The sequence below is a fragment of the Solenopsis invicta genome, chromosome 7 (genome assembly GCF_016802725.1).
Source record: "Solenopsis invicta isolate M01_SB chromosome 7, UNIL_Sinv_3.0, whole genome shotgun sequence".
NCBI classification, from domain to species: Eukaryota; Metazoa; Arthropoda; class Insecta; order Hymenoptera; family Formicidae; genus Solenopsis; species Solenopsis invicta.
In genome coordinates, this window is record NC_052670.1 from 12,478,447 (window position 1) to 12,499,043 (window position 20,597).

Sequence of the window (20,597 nt, forward strand, 5' to 3'; positions counted from 1 at the left end):
CCTATTTTGTAAGGATAATTGCAGTAAATACACATACTACGTTAATTAATTATAATACACTGAAAAGTAAATAAAAGTACTATTTTTTAAACATGGTTTGAAAAAGTACTATTTAAAAAGTAATATTTTATTTTGCTATCCGTTATGGTTTATTGTAAACTGCTGCTTATGCTACTTTTTTCTGAATACCATAAGATCCGAGATACACGTATTTCTCCTTAAAAAATGTTGATAGTTACATCATGAGAAAACATTTTAATAATAATAATTTATTATTATTATAAAATAATAATAATAATGATAATAATAACAATTTTATCGAGTTCATCGGTTTACAAACAATACATTGAGATTCATATACAAATAAAAAGAAGTTTATGGGGATACTAATAGCACGCAATAAACGGGGTAGCAGTTGAAAAACTGATTTGAAGCCATACCTGGCTTTTTATCTCCCTTTCTGATATGAGAAAGAACGACGCTGGAATTATAGAATCCGACGACGATTCTCGAAGGCATTTCTCTCAGAGGCATTGACTTCGCCGCGGCAATTGAGCCTTCGAAGCACCAAAACGGCCAGTAAAAATTTTACGAAAGTTCCGCTATAGAATGAAATTGCAAAATTTTTTTTTTGGTAGAGCGGAATGACACGCTGACCCTTTTACAGTATGATTGATATATAAAATTGAAATGAGTCACGAATTTTACAATACAAAAATTTCTTTCGCGAATTGAAGGGTTTCTCGCGCTCGCAAAGTCAAATCTCAATTAATCGCGAATTAAAACGACGGAGTAATTATCTCAATTACTGTCACTTCAAGCATATAGTGACAGAGTTGGTATGATTATTTAGTAGTTTTCTTAAATATATGTAACAAACATTCTTTTTTATTCGTTATTCAAGTAAAACTTTAAAATAAAAGCAACAAATTCAAAAATTTGATTAATTATTTAAATACAATGAGAGAAAAAAAAATACGAATCTATTACAGTTAGTCCTGAGTATTGCTTTTTCTCCCTCCCCTCTGCCTATACAGTACAGCAAAGAAAAAGCATTGTGTTATAAAACAATATTTTGCAATGTTTTTGCTTTATTGTGTACGAGTGATTATTGTCGCATGTTATCTAATATTGTCTCATACATATTTACTCATGTTCAATTAAAGTCTTAGACCATCAAACATTATTTACTGCGTTTAAGAAAAATAAACTACACCAATTAAAACTTTATATTCTTTATTATTATTAAAAAATTAGAGATACGAAATATTTGTCTTTTTTTTATACTTAAATAAGAACTGTTTAAAAAATCCTTACATTTTTGCCATACATCGCATAGAAGAGATCAAACTGAACAAAGAATGCAAAAGCTACGCATTTCTATTTCGCTGTACTTTTATCCTATTTTATACTATTCCCCCTTTATTGTCCCATTTGTATCATGAAATAACCACAAAGCCTTTTACACTCTCTGCAGTAATCATTTTACGTAAGTTACAATACATGATTGTCCTACTTACTACGTTGACAAATCCATTCAACTCACTATAGTTTCATTAATACTAAGAGTAAAAGCTTAAATCCACAACACAATACTGATGTAGCATAAAGGAACGTAACAGAGTGGTTACGTGAAAATTTGCGTATAATCCTCTCATTCTTTTTACTTTTTCTGACTACTGTGACGTAAATCCCCGCGCGAAGTTACCTTAACAGTCTTAGTTTAACATTAAAATATTTTTAAAACACAACTCTCATAGTTTTTCTAACGTTACAATTGACGAAAGCGGCAGTAATTACGACACTGGCGATAATTGGGACCCTACACGGGAAAAACCGCGTCTGCTCCCTTAGATTTGCGCCGGTGGAGCAACCGTCGTTTGTTCGTTCCGTACCAATGCATTTCGCATCCTTGGAAACAGTCGCGAGAAGTGACAGAAGCCGTGCTTCGTTTTCTCGGGCGGTGGATGGAGATAGACGGGCGCGCTCGTCGCACTTCGCACTACTTACCCGTCGCGATTCGTCCGTTTCTACTTCAACGTCTCTGGCGCTTGCCGTCGCGCGCGTTCAAGTTTTTTCTCCTGGCATTGCGAGCGACGTGATTCACGCAACGTTGTCGGCTTAGCTTGTTGAACGACATAAATACGACGACCACCCGCAAAAAGGAGGACGAAGAGTTTCTAGAATATTGTCGGCTCGAGTGTAATTACTGATATTTTATGTTCATCACACGGTCGTCCGTCTCTGTTTTACATCGCGCTTATTCGTTTACGTGTAACGTAACTTTTCACGGGAGCGATAAAATTCTCGAAATATTATTAAAATCAATCAATCAATCACATGAATAATCAATCAGCAATAATCAATGACATAAAAAAAAAACACGTATTCTCTTCTTGAAACATTGTAAAAACGTTACGATGTGTCATCGTGCATTGTAACGTTACGAAAAATGTCATGGAGTGTCATTAAGAGATTGACGAATTGCAATGCGTTATTCAATAATACATTTCTCGCTAATTGTCAGAAGCGTAGTACGATTATTATTACATTTTCACTGCGATACGTGGAAAGTCTATTCGTTGTCCAAAAATAACAATCAATCTGTTTCCAGTTATGAAGATAAAGCCGTATTGATAAAACAGAAATCATCAAATTTGTGTACAATATCGTGTAAACCCAACAAAGCGGGACTGTGAAATCTATTGATTTATCTACACGCATACATTAATCAGAACGATTACGCGCGATCGCGTATACGCTTGTACATAATTAATATTACATTAATAAATCATTTTATACTGTTTACAAATTATATTTGTAATATCACATCGTGGTGTAATGTAAATTTATGCAAAAGCGAACTCACTTAATCTCAGACGTGGCGCTCGTTTTATTGACATTGTAATTCTCATTCATATGACAGGAACTATCGCTTGTCTTACATTATGCATGTACTTTATGCATACCGCTGCCAGGATAAGTAGTGGCGTAATTAGCGTGGTGCTAATAGTTTGTACTACTTGTTTGATACAATTCGTTTTCTTCTACAACGTGTAACGCGCATTGCCTCGTTGAAACTCCACTTTGTCGTCTCGCGAGAACAATGGCGTAATTTATATGAATCCCTAAAAGCACAAAGTGAATTGCATACAGCCAGCGTCTCTGGAGGGATTTATTTGCCTCTAGCGGCATAAAATCGACGATAATATTTCAAAAAGCTTGCAACATGCAGCATTACCAAGTTAATTACACGCTAATTCGCTGAAATATCTTGCGAGACGAAATGAAAATTAAAAGTGCAATACCTCTCATCCTAAAAGAATAACGAAAATCAGAATGTGTGTATGTATATCTTTGATTACGAATCACGAAGAAACTGTTGAATAAATATTGGATGAACTTATTTATAAATAATTTGCAAGTTATATTTGTACAACTTGATAATTATAACATTTATAAGCATGTGTTACTTGCAGCAAATTTAGTTTTTCAGTTTCACGCGAATGTAAATTCGAAATTACCTCTTTAGCAACGTATATTTTTGAACCATTTTTTCGAAACTATAAGATAACTCCGGTATTGTGTCGCGCGAGGATTTATGTTACATATGTCAGAAAAAATAAAAGGAGGAAGAATAATTTACACACAGCCACTCTGTTATGTGTCTTGATGATATATTAGTATTGTGTTGTGATTTCAATTTTTTATTGTTTAATATTAATGAAACTATAGTCCTATAGTGAATTAAATTAAGTTGTTAACGTAGTAGCGCAATTAGCTGTATTGCTATCTACGTAAAATAATTATTGTAGGAAATGTAAAAGGCTTAGCAGTTATTTTGTGATACATAAGTGTAAAGGGATAGTAAAGAATGGAGTACAATAAAATAAAAGTACTTGGCTCTTGTATTTTTTGTTTAGTTTCATGTCTTGTACATTTTTAGATATACGACACTTTTAATACGGCAGTATAGACTCTCTGATTGGAAGGCAGAATTTGCGTTTGCACAGAGTACACAAAATGCACTGCTATCTGCACTCTTCAATATTACATTAAATTATTATTATTTTACAAATATATTTATTGTTATTATTCTACAATATACTTATAAATGAAACATAAAATGACATAATGACTTATAAATGTGTTTACAATACTTTGTAAACAACACATTTATAAGTTATTATGTCAGTTTGTGTTTTATTTATAAATATTATTTGTAAATTATCTGTGCGCCATATATCCCATATATAAGCGGTCGTATATTTCATCCTTATAAATCATTCATGTGTAGGATATTTGGCGCATAGATCATTTTTGGCAGAATATACATAAGAGTTCTTTAAAGTTTTTTTTTTCCAATGTAAGAAAATAAATTTTTTCGTACTTCTATTTTTTTTATAGTAATAGACAGTATGAGGTTTTTATTGATAGTTCATTTTTCTTAAACATACTAAGTAATACTTCATAAATTGTATACATTTGTTTGTGAGATATTGCCAAAGGGAAAACAAATGTCAGCGGGACGATACCAAAGCCTAGATCTACTGTGTCCTCAGTTGGTCTTCTCAAATTAGTGAACCAAATCTAAAGAACATATTCCGCAGTCAAATGGACGACAACACCAGAGTATATCTGACAATAGCAATGCGACGACAGTTTGGCAACAAGCCCTGAGCAGATCTGTTTACCGCAAAGCACCTACAGATCCCAGTACCAAACGCAGATCAGATCTGTCGCCAGACACGCTGACAGAGTAGTGTCAAACGCAAACCAAATCTGTCTCCAGAAGCGAAAACAAATCAATATCGAGTCTTTGTATAAATTTTTATAGAATTAAAAATTACACTATCAAAATGCATCTCAATTTATTTTTATTTTTGTACCCTATTTTGAATTTAAAATCGCTTCGAAATTATTTTACAATATTACAAAATGTATGTATCGTATAAGTGAAAAATTTCATATTACTGCGTCTTTTATTCCGTCGTGTACAATTTTTTACTTATGAGACCCAGATAACACGAAGTCTAAGATCAGGTCACAAGAGGTTTATAAGACGTCTTATGACCCGATTTTAGACTTCGTTGTGTGTCTGGAAGAAATAAACTCCGTGATATTCATTTATCGGCAGTGTCGCGTATCGTTGAGGAGTACGCGATTTTAATGAAAACAGATCTTTTGGATTTTTGCCGTCAATCTGTCATCATTACATTCGATAGATTCGCTCGCTATCGACTGCCAATCTCATGCATTTTGATCATCAGCCACTGTTACATTTTTGCGAGATATACATCTCGCAAATGCCGGCACTATTTGCAATAGCAAAACTGCTTTGCCATCAATCTGCCATCAATATGTTCGACAGCTGTTATACTGCTGGTCGCCACTCTGTCGTATATTTTGCCGACAAAGCTTGTTGCACGTTGATGAAAGTATGATAACAGAAATTGGCAATGACAAAGTATGTTTCCCATTTGCTCTTCGACTGGCGTAATCTGTTGTCAACACTAGCAATTGCAGAAAATGTTGTAGAGGAAGTTTCTGTTGGGTGCGGCGCATGTACCGGAGTTGCCATAATTCGTTTCTACTTTGATGCACAAGTTTTTACCTTGTTTGTCGACAACGTGCGCGCAACGGCGTGCGATAATGAGAGGCAACGATCGCTCCTCTGATGAACACGTCCTCATACACGAGCAGAGCGAGGTATCGCGGCGCAGCGCGGCGCGGCGGCTGGCATTCGCTGCTTGCACAGGCGGCTCCAGGAACATTAAACGGAACAAAAGAACGAGCATTTAGCATGGAGGAATGCACGGCCTCCGACTGCTCTCACTTGCTTTGCCGGACAGAACCCACGAAGCCGAAAATCCTCCGGGTATCCCGCACCCACGCTACACGTACGCTACGGTTTCGCGCGTCTATTCTTCGCCCGCTTTGCGGCTCGACGCCGTCGCCACAATATGCGCGCATCCGACGTTACAATAAACGGATGACGAGCAGTATCCCGCGTGTCTGATCCCGCAGCTACATTGAGCGGAAATTTATACGCTATAAGGCGCACACGTTGAACCTAGTGGCGGCGCGCCATATATCCAGCTCGTAACGAGGTACAAAATAAACTTGCCGCTACGACAGTTGCGTTAAACAAATTTGTACGCTATCGTCTTTTTTTTTTTTTTTTTTTTTTTTAATTCATGCAAGCGTTCATATATTTCACGTGCTTTCAGATCGTGCTTTCTCCCGATATTAACGTGTCGCCACGCGATATTCTCATTCGTTTATGTTCGTAATAAAAAAAAATATATATATTAAATTGTATACATAATTGCGATATTTCTTAACGATATTCATAAACTTTTGAAATATTTGCGTACGAGACATTTTTGAGATGACGTCTTATCGTTTTCCCTCTAAGGGAAAACGACGTTGGCGAATAAATAAGATATGTTGAAGAGAGTACTTTGGGGCCGCCTTTATTCTCGACGCTTTTACACGGTTTTGTCATCGCTCAGCATATTGCAAATTTCTGACGACGTTGTGGGAAGTTTGCGAGTATTCGACCTTAACAACATATCGTTCCACGCACCCATCCTTCCTGTATTCTGTGGCACGACAGAACCGCTGTAAACGTGTAAGCGGCGTTATAATAAACGGTTGATGGGCCTCATCGCTCGCAACTACAGCTGAATTCCGCGCGCTCATTCAACGAAACCCCACCTATTATATAAACTCGCGTTTTTGCAACCAAATTCCCGCGCGCGTTTGGCCAGAGCCCGCAAAAGCAAATATTAAACTCTCGCAAGTTGACGTTTAATTACTTCGAGATATATCTTACGTACTTGCTGCATAAGCGTACAAAATGTTTCAAAATCTCTCACGATATTTCTATTAAAATTTCAAATTATATTTAAAAGATATCGACGCGCTTTCAACTAAAATTTCATTAGTTAGGTACTTTGTTATTAAATCTTAATTTTAATAATGAATTTTGTGCATGATTTAACATTAATTAAAGCAAACCAAATTTATTTTGTGTATGCTTCGAATTTAGTTTGTCAAAAATTTTTACGCTTTATTTGTTCATGTTTGTTAATATTGTTTATTATTAAAAGCATCTTTTGATTTCTTTAAACATAAAATTTCGATAATTCTCTAATTTGCAATAAATATAATCAGAGTTGAGTAAGTTAATATTTTTGAAAATGTAGTCTAAAATTAAATTAAAGTTAATGCTTATAAAATTAATTTTGTTACATTAAAAATTACATGAACATAAAACTAACTCAGTTAAAAATTGCATTTGAATTAAATTAACTTAAGTTAAAGTAAAAGTTAGTTTTTAAGATTATTATGCATATTAAATTAAAATTTTATAATTTTTAAAATTAGATTACTAAGATAACCATTACAATATGGATTATTAAATAAATTTAATATTTTATTTGTAAATTATAAAATAGATTTATTCTGAATGAACCGTAGCTAATATATAATGTTAATTGCCAATTGCAAATGTTTAATAAACAGATAAAGAGTATGAACGAAGAGTTAATGTTATTGAATATGATATTTGAAAATCTGCCATTGTCCATTTATTGAAAATATGTGCGAAATAAGTTGATTATAAATTTATATAAAATAACAAAGAAATATTGTTTATATATGGGAATGTATTTTTCCTTTACAATTTTTTTTCAGATAGATAAATTTTTATAACTTAAGAAAAGTTAATAAATTAAAGTTTATGTGTTTTAAAAATAATTAGTTAAAATTAAAAATTAGCTTATTTAATATTAAATAAATTAAGTTAAAGATTATTAACTTTTTAATTTTATTATTTGTTTTATTTAGATTAAATAATAAAACAATTACAATATCAAATAAATTTTAATGTTTTATTTGTAAATTATAAGGCATAGACTTATTTTGGAAAAATCGCTAATGACAATCGAATACACCGTTGTTAATGTACCATTAATTACCAGTCGTAAATTGTTTAATAAATAAATCAAAAGTTGCGCACGAAGAGTTAATATTGATGCATGTTTTTAAATTTGTATTAATGTATTGAATGTGATAATTGTGCTTTTTAAAATCTACCTTTGCCAATTTATATGAGATATGCGCGTAATCGCTTATAAAATTAAATTGATATGAAATAACAGAAAAATTTTTTATATGCCAATGTATTTTATTTCTTTTATAATTTATTATAATTAAAAAAATTTAATAAATTAAAGTTAATGTGCTTTAATACAAAATAAATTGTTGAAGTTAAAAATTAATTCATTCAATTTAATAAAGTTAAAGTAAAGTTTATTAATTTTTTAACTTTATTATTTAATTTTTAATTTTTTTTACTGGTTACTGCCACTCTCAATATAACATCTTAGTAGTATAATTTCTTTTCTTAGATGTTATAATATAATGTCGATAACATTGACAGCATTAACGTCGAAAAAATTTGAATTTTGCATATACTTTTACTTTGTTTTTTAATTAATCAAGCACGCAAGATACACAAGGAAATATTACACGATTATGATACATTGTTAATTATGTTTAAGCGTCAACCTTACATGAATATTAAATACATGAAACTGAAGCTATGTCTTGGAGCACAAAGTCGTCCAGAAATAAGTGGACAAAGGCGCGAAGACCGCAAAGCGGAATTCTGTCGGCGCTCATGATGCCCAGCACAAAGACGCGTTATTCCGCGTGCCGAAAGAAATCCTCATAACGAATGTCATGGGCCGCAGGCCCGACGACGGATTCTCCGTTCGTCGCCTTTGTGCTGGGAAAAATCCGCGCGTTAAATCTCATGCTTGTCAACCGACACCATTCTTCTTCTATCTGCTCTAGAGCCCGACGCCGCCGCAATACGTGTTCTGGTATCACAATAACCGGATGATAAACTACGACATCGCGCGCGGCAGCGTGACCGTACAAACCGATCCAGGACCAACTCAGAGCCGGCTGACGATTCGCCAAGCAGTGGAGACGGACACGGGCAATTACACGTGCAGCGCCTCCAACACCAAGCCGGCATCGATCTTCGTCTTCGTCACCGAAGGCAAGTATGAGCAACGTGTTTCGTACAAAGCGAACTTCGTTAATCAATATAACCCCCGTCACGGTCGCGTCCCGGCAGTCTCTTAACTACCTTCTCCTCTAAACGGACACCCGTAATGATCCTCGGGCGAACGAAGCTGAAGAACTTGCTCCAATCTGGACAAACGTTTCACAAACATTCGATGGACCATATTCAAACTACCTTCTGCTCAGTTATCTTCTTTTAAGTAGATTTTTGGGAGACGATTCTCTCTCACTGAATAGCTAGCTACATCGAGATATTTAATATTGAAATTTGCTGACACTGCGAAGAAAGATTAGGTGCATCAATCATGATTTCATCAAGAATGCATCGGTTCTAAAATCAGAAAGCCTCTGGCCCGAGAGAGGAGATACGATTTCTGGCAGAGTTCTCCGAGTCACGCGAGGAAAAGAAAATCCATTCTCAAATTAGAAACGTCGCCGTTCTGATTGAAAGTATTTATTCTCCTCCGTTATCCAACGTTTCTCTTATATCCATCTTTACGTAGCGTTACAAATATATGTAAAGAAATGATACTAGTGGTGAAAAAGAGGAGACGCAGATCTGCTGGCGATTTTAATCCAACAAATGCGCGCGAGAGAAGTGTTCTGATGTATTAACAAAATGTTTTTGAACCGGAGCGCAGGGATTTGCAACAGTGAAAATTGCATTGTCCACACGGGGACACAGGAACAAAACAATTTTCCAAAATTGCCTAACGTCCACGTCCCGATAAAAAAAAAGTTACGTTTATTTGACAGCAACATCCCAGATTCCGCTTCAGCACACAGTTCCCTTTTCTCTATGCGGGCGTTTCCGTTATTTCCGCGTTTTGCGCACGTGAGTTATGCGTGAATGGATATACACGCCGTGCCGCGTGTAAATGCACGGCGACGTGCGTACGCGTGAAAGGGAACGACAAGTCTACTCGGTCCTTCAACGATCGATCACCGCCGCCACCGCGCCGGCCACCCTCCGATGTGTATATATATATATAGTATATATATATATATAGCGCGATTTAACCCCTTTCTAACGAGAGCCGCGACCGAGGAAGAAGCCCAAGGCTCTTACGGCAAAAAGCGATCCTCGTCGGCTCCGCGTTGTTGTCGGAAAACCCGCTCGCACGGAGCTCTCCTCGATGACTTCAACGGCGCCCGCAATTTTAGGTCCGCCAGGATCGCCGCGGTAATTGATGTGAAAGGATGAGGACAGAGTCGCGAAAATCTTAATTGGATTACGAGAAACTCGGTCGGCCGGAAGATTTATTATGCGGATATACAGAGAGTGAGAGAGAGAAGAGAGAGAGAGAGAGGAGGGGTGCGCGTCTCCGACCCGGGATAAACGCGCTCTCGCGGACTTTTTGATATATGCGTGTCGCGAAGAAATTGTGGATCTCGCGCGATGGCGCAGCTGTGATTAAACACGTTCTAATTACGTCGGATAGACGGCGGATGATCACCTTAATGCGCCTATCCGCGAAATTTATGTCGAATTATCGAGATTACTCGGGGATGTTTTGGTTGTAATACAAGCTAGGAGTTGTGGAAATTTAAAAGCTGAAGGCTTCTTAAAGTTGTCCCTTCTCTTTCCTTGTCAACGACAAAAGAAATTTGGTCGCGAATGCCCTAACTTTGACCCTGAAACCAGCTGCAAAAAGGGAAATGCAAAATTTGGTATACGTGTATTATAGGTTTGTTTTCTGTTCTTGAACTTTCTGAACTACTAGTGTATGTACGCTTCAAGTGAAATAGATATCTGTTTAAGGGGATGCTAAAGTTGCGAGTTTTCGATTGAATAACGACTTACACACATACGATTTACAATACATGCACGTACGTTTTGCGAAGAGTAAATCAATACGTCACTACATGCTGCTACATCAAGTATTGCACGCATGTACATGCACAAATTTTCAAACACACTAATCTTTTATACTAGGTGTTTAAACATAATTCTAAAAACTCAACATTGTACCTTCATATAACACGCATTCAGAATCATTTTTATTTTGTACAAATATACTGTAGAATTTTTGTACGAAACAAATATTGGCACACGTTGATAGCTGTAGACACCATATTAGATTAAAAATAAGTATAACAGATCCTTATTTTTTTATTTTTTTCGTTTTCAATATAAAATTGACGAGTTTGGATTATATTAGTGCCTATACAATTGTAGAAAAAAAAAGGAGGTTTTAAATCTGTAAAGGCAATTAGAAAAATCGTGTGCTGGAAACGATTGTGTTCCGTCAGTAAAACAGAACGACTTTAGAATCACCTTAAAAGTTAACAAAAGCGAGAAGGAAAGTTCTAGTACAGTCTAGTACAGAAATAGAAAACAAACTTAATAACTTAGAGGAAGAAAAGGGGTGGTCGAATACAATTTCACTTCTTTTTTTAATTCTTATCAACACCAATTTGTTATAATTCTATTAATCACTTTATAGTAGTTTATTGAATGTATAGAGCGAATATAATTTACAATTTACTGAAGAAAGGGAAAAAGGATGTGCTCGTGAGATAGCAAGGGAATCGTGGAATACTAACTAGTGTCATAATACGGCATTTTTAATTATAAAAAAATTATAAATTAATAATACTTCGTGAATCTTACGCACTAATATGAACATTTTATAAAATTTTATTTTACTTGAAAGAAAAACTTTTTTTAAATAATTTCTTAGACTGAAAAAATAACTTTTTAAAATAATATCTTTTTTACTAGTAAGCATTAAGCAACATCGACTATGAGGTTGTACAATCGCAATAGTAGTCTTATAATCGTAATACAAATGTTCACGACCATCTCACGATCCCTTTCTTATTACATGATATAACTTTATATGTCGAATTCATGTACACATTATGGCACACATTCAATTCAATTACATTATTCGAAAGCTACATTCAAGACCTTCAAGCTCGACTAAAGCTTAAAAATTAATATCTAACATACTTCTCAAAATGTCGTAGAAAGTATACACTTGTAAAAATTGCTACTAAAATTCAGCTTTTTTAAAAAACACAGTGAACACTAGTGATCAGTGCCCGACTATCCTAAAATGTCTAAATAAATAGTAATGAAGTAATTGTAACGATGGCTCTTAGAATTCAACAAATTCTGTGAATTATACAAAATATCTCACCATCCCACACGTATCTCACGATTCCCGCCTTTTCTCTATGCAATGAAAATAATTCTATTTTGCTGCGCAATATTAGGTATAAAATAACTTTGAAATAAATAGATCTAAATAAATTTTTATACGAATTCTTATTAAAGTTTTAGTAGTACATGCAAAAATTTTGATTTAATTCGTAATGCTACTTCCTCATCAAATTTGCAAATAAGTACTGCAAAACGCGATTTTTACATAAGAATCAAGAGAGTAAACAAAAATTGAATAACTTTTAAATCAATAAGATAATTATACTCAAATTTTAGACAAATATTCAAACGTAATGATAGAACAGTCAATGAAATTTTTATATTTTTCGTAATACGTATTTTGAGACATCACGTATTTTGAGACATCCTGAAGTGGAAGGTATCTCGTTTCTGTTGGGAGGTAATTTGTTTTTGATGATGCGGCAAAAGAGAGTAAAAGAACAATCGTCGAGCAGTATAATCAAATTGATCCTACGTGATGGTTTACACGACAGAATAGAGCGGTTTCCGTCGAGACGATCGAGCGAGAATTCACTACAGCTCTTCAGCGGGATCCTGTAACTTTTAACGACAGTATCGGTATCGTTATGCTGTCGTTGCGCAGATATTACACATGGTAAAAAAGCTGCACGATGTTACTGTAACGACACCGACGCTATCGTTAAGTGTTACAGAATCCCGCTACTAGCCTCTTGGCCGGCCGATAGCGCGCGCGCGCGCGTAGCTGACACGCGAGGAGCGGCGAGAGGAGTCCATCGCGTGCGTGATAAAGCGCTATACGAGCGTCCCTTCAGTTCCGCGAAGTACTAAGCTTTCAGGTTAAATTTTGAAGATATGGACTCCATTACCGCGGCACCGACGCACACCGAGACCGACGCGGAGTGCCCGCGCGTGTAGTCGCGTGTACGTAGCGGCCGCGCGGCCCGTAATTCACGGCCCCGGGAACATATGGGGCGACGCCTCGCGCCGTAAATTACGGGTAAAAGTGTGCATGCGCCGCGTTTCGGAGGAGACACGTATCGCCAATGAATGTTGCAAATCTGGCGGTCCGCGCGCGACGGCGCGCACCATGAATTTTGATATTCGAGAGACAGGAAGAAGGATCCGCGCGCGCAAGCGCGCCGCCGTCGCTCTTTTTTTTTGTTTGTTTTTTTTTTTTTTTTTTTTGTTTGTTCGCCTCGTTTGGCAAATTTACGACGGGATTATATCACAACGGGCACTCTCCGGCGCGATGATATATCGATAGGCCGGGTCAAGGCGGCCCGCGATATTATTAATGACGAGCGGTGATGTAACGCCCGGCCCGGGACAAATGCGGTCGTCAACGTAGGCGTCGCGACGTCGTGCTCGTCGAGCTCGCTCGCAACGTGATCGTACCGTATACTTAGCAAGCGGTCTTTTTTACGCGAGCTATTCCTGCTCGAGCTATTTCGAAATGATTCTCTTCCTCGTCGTAATTATAAAATAACGCCCGACCGCGGAAGAGTCATTTATCCCTTCTGGTAAATTATTTTTATGAATGGCCACTTTGTTCTCGTTTTTACCTAAACTGCGAGTCTAACATGTGTCAAAGGATTTTTATTATTTCGAACAATTTATGGAGATTACGAACATACGGTTTGCTGTGATTATAATTGTACTGTACTTCGCACGAATAATGAAACAATGATTTTGTAAGTGGACCTCATTTATTCAATATGTTATTTTTAAAAATATATATGTTAATACTCAAGAAAAGATATGTATATTTGTTATTTTTTATAGTTAGGAAGTTGAATAACATAATACGTTATGATAAATCATAAAATAATGTGCACACGAGGACAGAAATGCCTAGTCATTTGAATATGCACGAGTATCAAGGCAAGTTTAAAACGCGAGCTCCTTTTTAAATATTCGTGCATTATGAAAAATGATTATTTTAAAAACGATAACGTAAACTTAAATTAAATAAAAATTAGCACATAAAACTAAATTTAAACTAATCTGAACTTAAATTAAACTGAACAACGGACTAGAACTAGAAACTAAACACCTAAAGCTAAGTTAAAATTAAATTTAAGGTAAACTCAAATTAAACTTAATAATCAATAAATGAATTATAAATAATGTAGTATTATTTTTTTGCTGAAATTACAATTAAATTACAAAACATTCCGTAATTCTTCCATAATTCCGTATTTCCAGGCTATTAATATGTTGTAGGTGTGCTACACTGAAAATACGGAATTACACAAAAATTATGAAACGTTTTGTAATTTAATTGTAATTTCAGTAAAAAAACAATATTACATTATTTATAATTTATTTATTTTATTGATTATTAAGTTTAATTTGAGTTTAGTTTAAATTTAATTTTAACTTAGTTGTAGGTTTTTAATTTCTAGTCTTAGTGTTGTTCAGTTTAATTTAAATTTAGGTTAGTTTAAATTCAGTTTTACTTGCTAATTTGTATTTAATTTAAGTTTACATTACCGTTTTTCGAATAATCATTGATCATAATGCACGAATATTTAGAAAGTAGCGTCTTGAACTTGCTTTGATACTCGTGCAAATTCAGATAGTCATTTCTGTCCTCGTGTGTACACTTAACAAACTTTTCAGCGAATTTTTATAAACATGGTTCATACATCCACTTTGTCACAAATTGTACTAAATAAACGCGTTGCTGTCTGATTTCCCCACTCCTTTTTACCTACTTCCTATAACAGGATTTTAACTCATGTCTAATATGGCCGCCTCAATAAAATTTTTCCACGTCTATGTTCACACTATACATTCAAATATGAACGTGTAATGTGAACACAGACGTGAAATAATCTTATTGAGGCGGCCATAGTTAAAATCCTAATATCTTCTAATATACTTTAATCATAAAATCCGTTTTTAAGTAGTAAATTCAAAAGTGGGCTTTATTTAACACTGGGCCTTACTCGGCTCAGTAAAAAAATAAAGTAAGTTAAGTGGATCTTGTATTCAGCCCGATATCTTATTCCCCCCCCCCTTCCCCCGAAGTAGAGTGTGATTATAATCAAAACAAACCGTATCTTCGTAATCTCTATAAATTCCTCCAAATAATAAATAAAATCCTTCAATTCATATTATATTCACTATTTAAATAAAATAAAAACAAAGTTCCCATTTATAAAAATAATTCATATCGTGAAGGAATGAATAACTTTTCAGGTGCTTTATTTAGAGAATTATGAGAAAAACTATCGAGAAACACAATATCAAGCTCGTTATAGGATTGCAAAGAATTAAAAGGCTTGAAAGTTAATACGTGCCTGCCGTAAACTAATTTTCGGTAATTTGCTGTGTGGATTATGTGCTAATAGTTTTGTTTATACGTCGTATAATATTTATAAGCCTATAAATTCGTTATTGTTATAGAGATGAAGGAGGTATTATAGCTGTGGACATTACGGCTTATTTCCGTTATTAGGTGACGAGTTCTAACAATTGCTTATGAAATTATTCATTTAATAGCTCTTCATTTTTCCTTCCTAATACGCCGATATACACAACAGCTGACAATTGCCATAAAGCATTTTTACTTTTTAGCACTTCAAAACTTTTCAAAGTACATTTTACCACTTATTACAAATATTTCTTCATTATTCTGAAACTTGAGCGTATTATTACACGAATACATGTACATTCGAGTGTTTTTTTTTTATATTTAATTTTTCATTTGACTACACATTTTGAGTTATACGAACTTAAACAATAATATGGGATTTTGTTAATATGGCTTTTTAACAATCGAAATATGTCTTCGATAAATTCAATTGTCATTTTAGAGGGCTGTGTTCAAAAACATTAAAGATATTTTATTGCTTAATATTAAACAATGATAAAATTATATCTTTAATAAATGTTTCTGAACACAGGAAAATTTAAAATACAGTGGAGTTTCTCATATCCGAAATAATAGGGAGACAAAATTGTTCGGATAAGGGAATTTTCGGATATATAATAATAGAGTAAACACGTTATATTAAATTTCATTTATTCAAACAGAAACTTACATTTTTAACAAAAAGGACTTTATATATTTTTAAAAAAATTTAATTCTTTACGTAAAAAAAACAAAATTAATTTCACAATGTGTGTTATAACATTCGGATAGCACAACGTTCGGATATTAAGTATTCGGATAATGGAACATCGAGTATGGGAGGCTCCACTGCAATGGAAAATGAAAAATATGTAATTTTGTAACAAAATACTGTGTGCCTTTTACACTAAACTAATTTTTTTAATTTATTTCTGGACTGACCATATTACCATTTTTCATCCTTCATCGATTGTTCAGTGCGTCACATTTTTATAAATCACGCCTCAAGTAATAAATATTTTATACTTTGCATCTAGAATTCGTTACACGACACTTTGATGAATATAATCGTTCAAGTTTCAACATAAAATATGGATTATTAACAAAGTTACTCAATAAAATGAAAATAGATGACATATTACTCTATTCACCTCTATATTTAAAAAGAACACGATGTAATAATATAATTATTGTGTTACACATAAGATTTGAGCTTCAGTACACGATTTTATAATTACATGTTATAATAATAAGTTTTACAATAAAATGTTACACGCGAAAATATCAAATGAGTTGAACGGAAAGTTCAACATGAGACGCATACATCCCACACGGCAGGGAATGCTTTAAGGGATTTCAAAGTGAGCTCGGGGCGCGACAATAATTTTACTTTTGTTAGATGTAACAAGAGTAAAATTATTCTCTTCGCTCAACGTTGCATGGACTTTTTAATTCTCATACGGTAAATCTCACGCGAATTACAAAATTCCTTTCGTATCCGGCACAGAAACCTCGTTGAGTTACACGCACGCAGTCGACATCCGCGTTTCGTTACAGCGAAGCTCGACCGCGGGTCGTAACGTCGTCGTGACGCATATCTATTTCGCTCTCGTTCGCCATCGCGAGATAGAGGATTAATTATTAACGAACGTGTGATAATGAGATGAAACCTCCGCTCTCTGTAGGACGCGTTGCCTTTTGACCGAGATTTTTGACCCCTTTGCAGGAGTAGCGCCCGCCACCGCGAGGGTCCCGACGGGCGTGCGTCTCGCGTTAATGGCGAATTAATAATAGCACAGCTCCCAAAGTACGAACTATTCGGTTATATTCGGCACATCGCGGACAATGTACTCTACGTTGGTAAATATTTACCCTCAAGATCATTGCGTTGTCCGACGTGACGCGCAGCTGTAATGATATATATCGTCGTAACTGCCGGTTTATAGTTATTCCCGGGCCGGATGTAATATATAACTCTCTGTTCCGTCCGCTGTCGGGTTATTTTGTGACCCCCTCCCCCCATCCCCCCACCACACCCCCTTCGCACAAGGAAACGTCGCAAAATTCTTAATGAATATTGCAGAACTTGAGACAGCCGCTCTATCCGGGAAATTCCGCGAGAGCTTCAAGCGCAACGCGAGTGTCGGAAGAGGGGCGGCAGGGAAGGGTGGAGGACTCGGTATGTGTGTCGCGATAAATTATCTAAACGCCGCGTCTAGCGCCGAGGGTAAATTGGCTTAGCGCGACGATACAAGATCGCAATCTTGTTAAAGACGAGGCGGACACACCTTTCCCGCGTCGTGGAAGACGGTGCCGTTAAATCTGACTTCCGAACTCGATGAAGCCCCGCGGCGAACCCTCCCTCCCCCTCTCCCTTTTATCCTGACCCTTCTCTCCGACCGAATTGTCATCAGCGCGTAAACCGGTGTTTGCATCTAATGCGCGTATATTGCGACCTATGTCTTCCACCGGCTAACCGCGAGGATTGCTCGTAAACTCTTATTTGCGCTTTTCTGCCAATTATAGCGCGTACAAATGGTCCACGTCGTCGCCAGGATTCCGACGACGACGACGACGACGACGATGGCTCCACAACGGTTGTTTGGTGGACGATAAAAACACAGTAAACATAGCGAGTAGCTCGTACAATTTTTATATAAACACGAGTATCTTGGATTCTAATTTTCTTTTTATACAAGATGGCTCAAATAAGATTAGTTACAGTCTAATATCGCAGTATCCATTGTTTGCGACATGTTTTATACAGCAATTTTTTTGTTACAACAGAACTTTTTAAATGTGCTACAAATGAATTTTGGGAATCCTCCTGAATAGGCGGTAAAAGGGACAACTTCGAAAGAGTATCTTGTGAAAAAAAAGTACCATAATCTGATTCTACGTTAAAAACCAAGTGACTTTTACTTAAAATAGCTTTTTATAAAATTACAGTATTAAAAGTTATGAAATATCGAAATCTGTTGTACAATTGCGATATCAGTTGATTCAAAAATTAATTTGTTTTTATATTGTTTCTTAAAGATTAAGTATTTTCCATATCTCCAACAACCAAAGCAGACATGAACTGTTTGTAAAGAATACGATCCATTTGAAATTTCAAAATTACCTCTTGTGCTACCATTTCGGAAGAAAAACATCTAAAATTAAATTGTAACACATTTAAAAGGTCCCTTGTAACATAATAGCATCCAGCAGGGCTAATAATAACGTACCCAAGAAAAACATTAAGTCATAATAATATCAAAATAATGTTGATTAAAATGAATCGCGATTCATCAGAAAGTGACTTTTAATAATCATTTTGCAGTTATTTTGATGTTATGACTTATTTTACTTGAGACAAATTTGTAGTATAGACAGTAGGACGATTTTATGTAAATCTATACATTTTGCAATATTTTATTTTTTTTATAGTTAAGTCTAAAAGTTGGTTTCGTAAGAATTGTCCTTTTGGCAGTTTGTCTGTGATTTATCTTCTAATTGAAGTAAGTCAGCATTTATTTCCATCAATCATAAAATTTTGCAGTTATATTGCTCCTTCTAACAATTTAAATTTAAAAAATATATAATTTTGCAACAAAATGCTGTGTTTTTTAAACAAAACAAAATTTTAAATTTATTTTTGGGTTGGCCATATTCTTCTTCGACTCATTATGCAATGTCGTCAATTTTTATAAATTACGTCTTAAATAATAAATATCTCATAACTTTGTGTCTAGATTCTATAACTCTTTGAATATAATCGTTAAGTTTCAATATAAAATATTGTTTATTAATTAAGATATTATGGTATTATGGTCACCCATTTACATTTTATTTAATAAAATATAAATGAGCGACCATAATGCCACCTCCTTCTGTGCACAAATTTGTACGAATAATCGGATAATTTGTTTGAAAAAGCTCAGTTGAAAATGTAAAAGAGAAGATTAAGGTAAAACAAATTGAAATGCGAGAAAACAATGCTATATTAAGGAGAAAGATATTGTAAAGAATATTCGCGATATTAATATTAGAGAGAAACGATGGAAAATAGATATCGACAAAATAAATTTGTAGAAAGCTGTTCGGCCTTAAACGACTTCATTTTGCATATATATAACAACGGCGAATATAAAATTAACTCCGCGTCGTCCGCTTGCTTTGAATTTTTAAAGCCATTTTCACAAGCGATGTACATTTTCTGCCAATGCCCGTACGTGTTTTTTCTCGATCCCTGAATGCCTCCACACAAAAAAAACTACATGGAAAAACGATTTTACTAAAATATCTAAAAATCTAGTAGATACTGATTTAAAAATAATTTTGTTGAATGAAAATAATTATGAAGGAAGTTGAGATGTGACGAGGAATGCTGCAAAAAGCATTTTGATATTCCAGCAATCAATTTGCGCATTCTTACATAATTATTTTGATGAATTAACAAAAATTATTTTCAGCTCTATTTCTAGCTACATTTTTAGACACGCCAGGAAAACCCGTTCTTTCGATGTACATACTATAATTTTTGCAGAAACATTCTTGATGAATGCGAGGGACCAAAAATTCCGTGGTGCAACGGGAAGATAAATCTAGCTTCTTGCAAGATGCAAAATAGGATGTTATTCTCGCGGCACAATTTATAAAGTAAAGAGCAAGATAATAATCCGCATTAGATGAATAATATTTATCCATCTTCATCCTTTTCAGTTGATAGAGCCGTTTCGTTTCATCATGAAAAATGTATGAGCCAGTGAGAATTCTTATTAAACGGTTCTCGCTACGAGGGGATCGGAGCATTAAATCCTCGCCGGGCTGTGCCAGCTGTTTGTCATTAGGTTTTGAGAGCGTCTTTACAACCGATGCACGTAGGCCGTAAATGCTGAAATGCACTCTCTGACCCAAATCACGATTCCTACGTAGATTCCGGATCATGCAACCGGAGCATCGTGTTATTTTTATGAACACCTACGCGACTCAGTGAATATT

The 20,597-nt window shown here is 35.1% G+C and overlaps 1 protein-coding gene across 5 annotated transcripts in view; it reads left to right on the forward strand.

Annotated features, from left to right (window-relative positions):
* Positions 1–20,597, forward strand: part of LOC105202438 (zwei Ig domain protein zig-8) — a 368,807-nt gene that overhangs the window by 321,106 nt on the left and 27,104 nt on the right. For all 5 annotated transcript variants that reach the window (XR_005575284.1, XM_039452174.1, XM_039452175.1 and 2 more), the window contains exon 6: positions 8,866–9,076. Coding sequence is in view for 4 of the 5 variants with exons in the window: in XM_039452174.1 (XP_039308108.1) it covers positions 8,866–9,076 (211 nt within the window). In the remaining variant the exon portion in view is untranslated. The remainder of the gene's footprint in view (positions 1–8,865; positions 9,077–20,597) is intronic.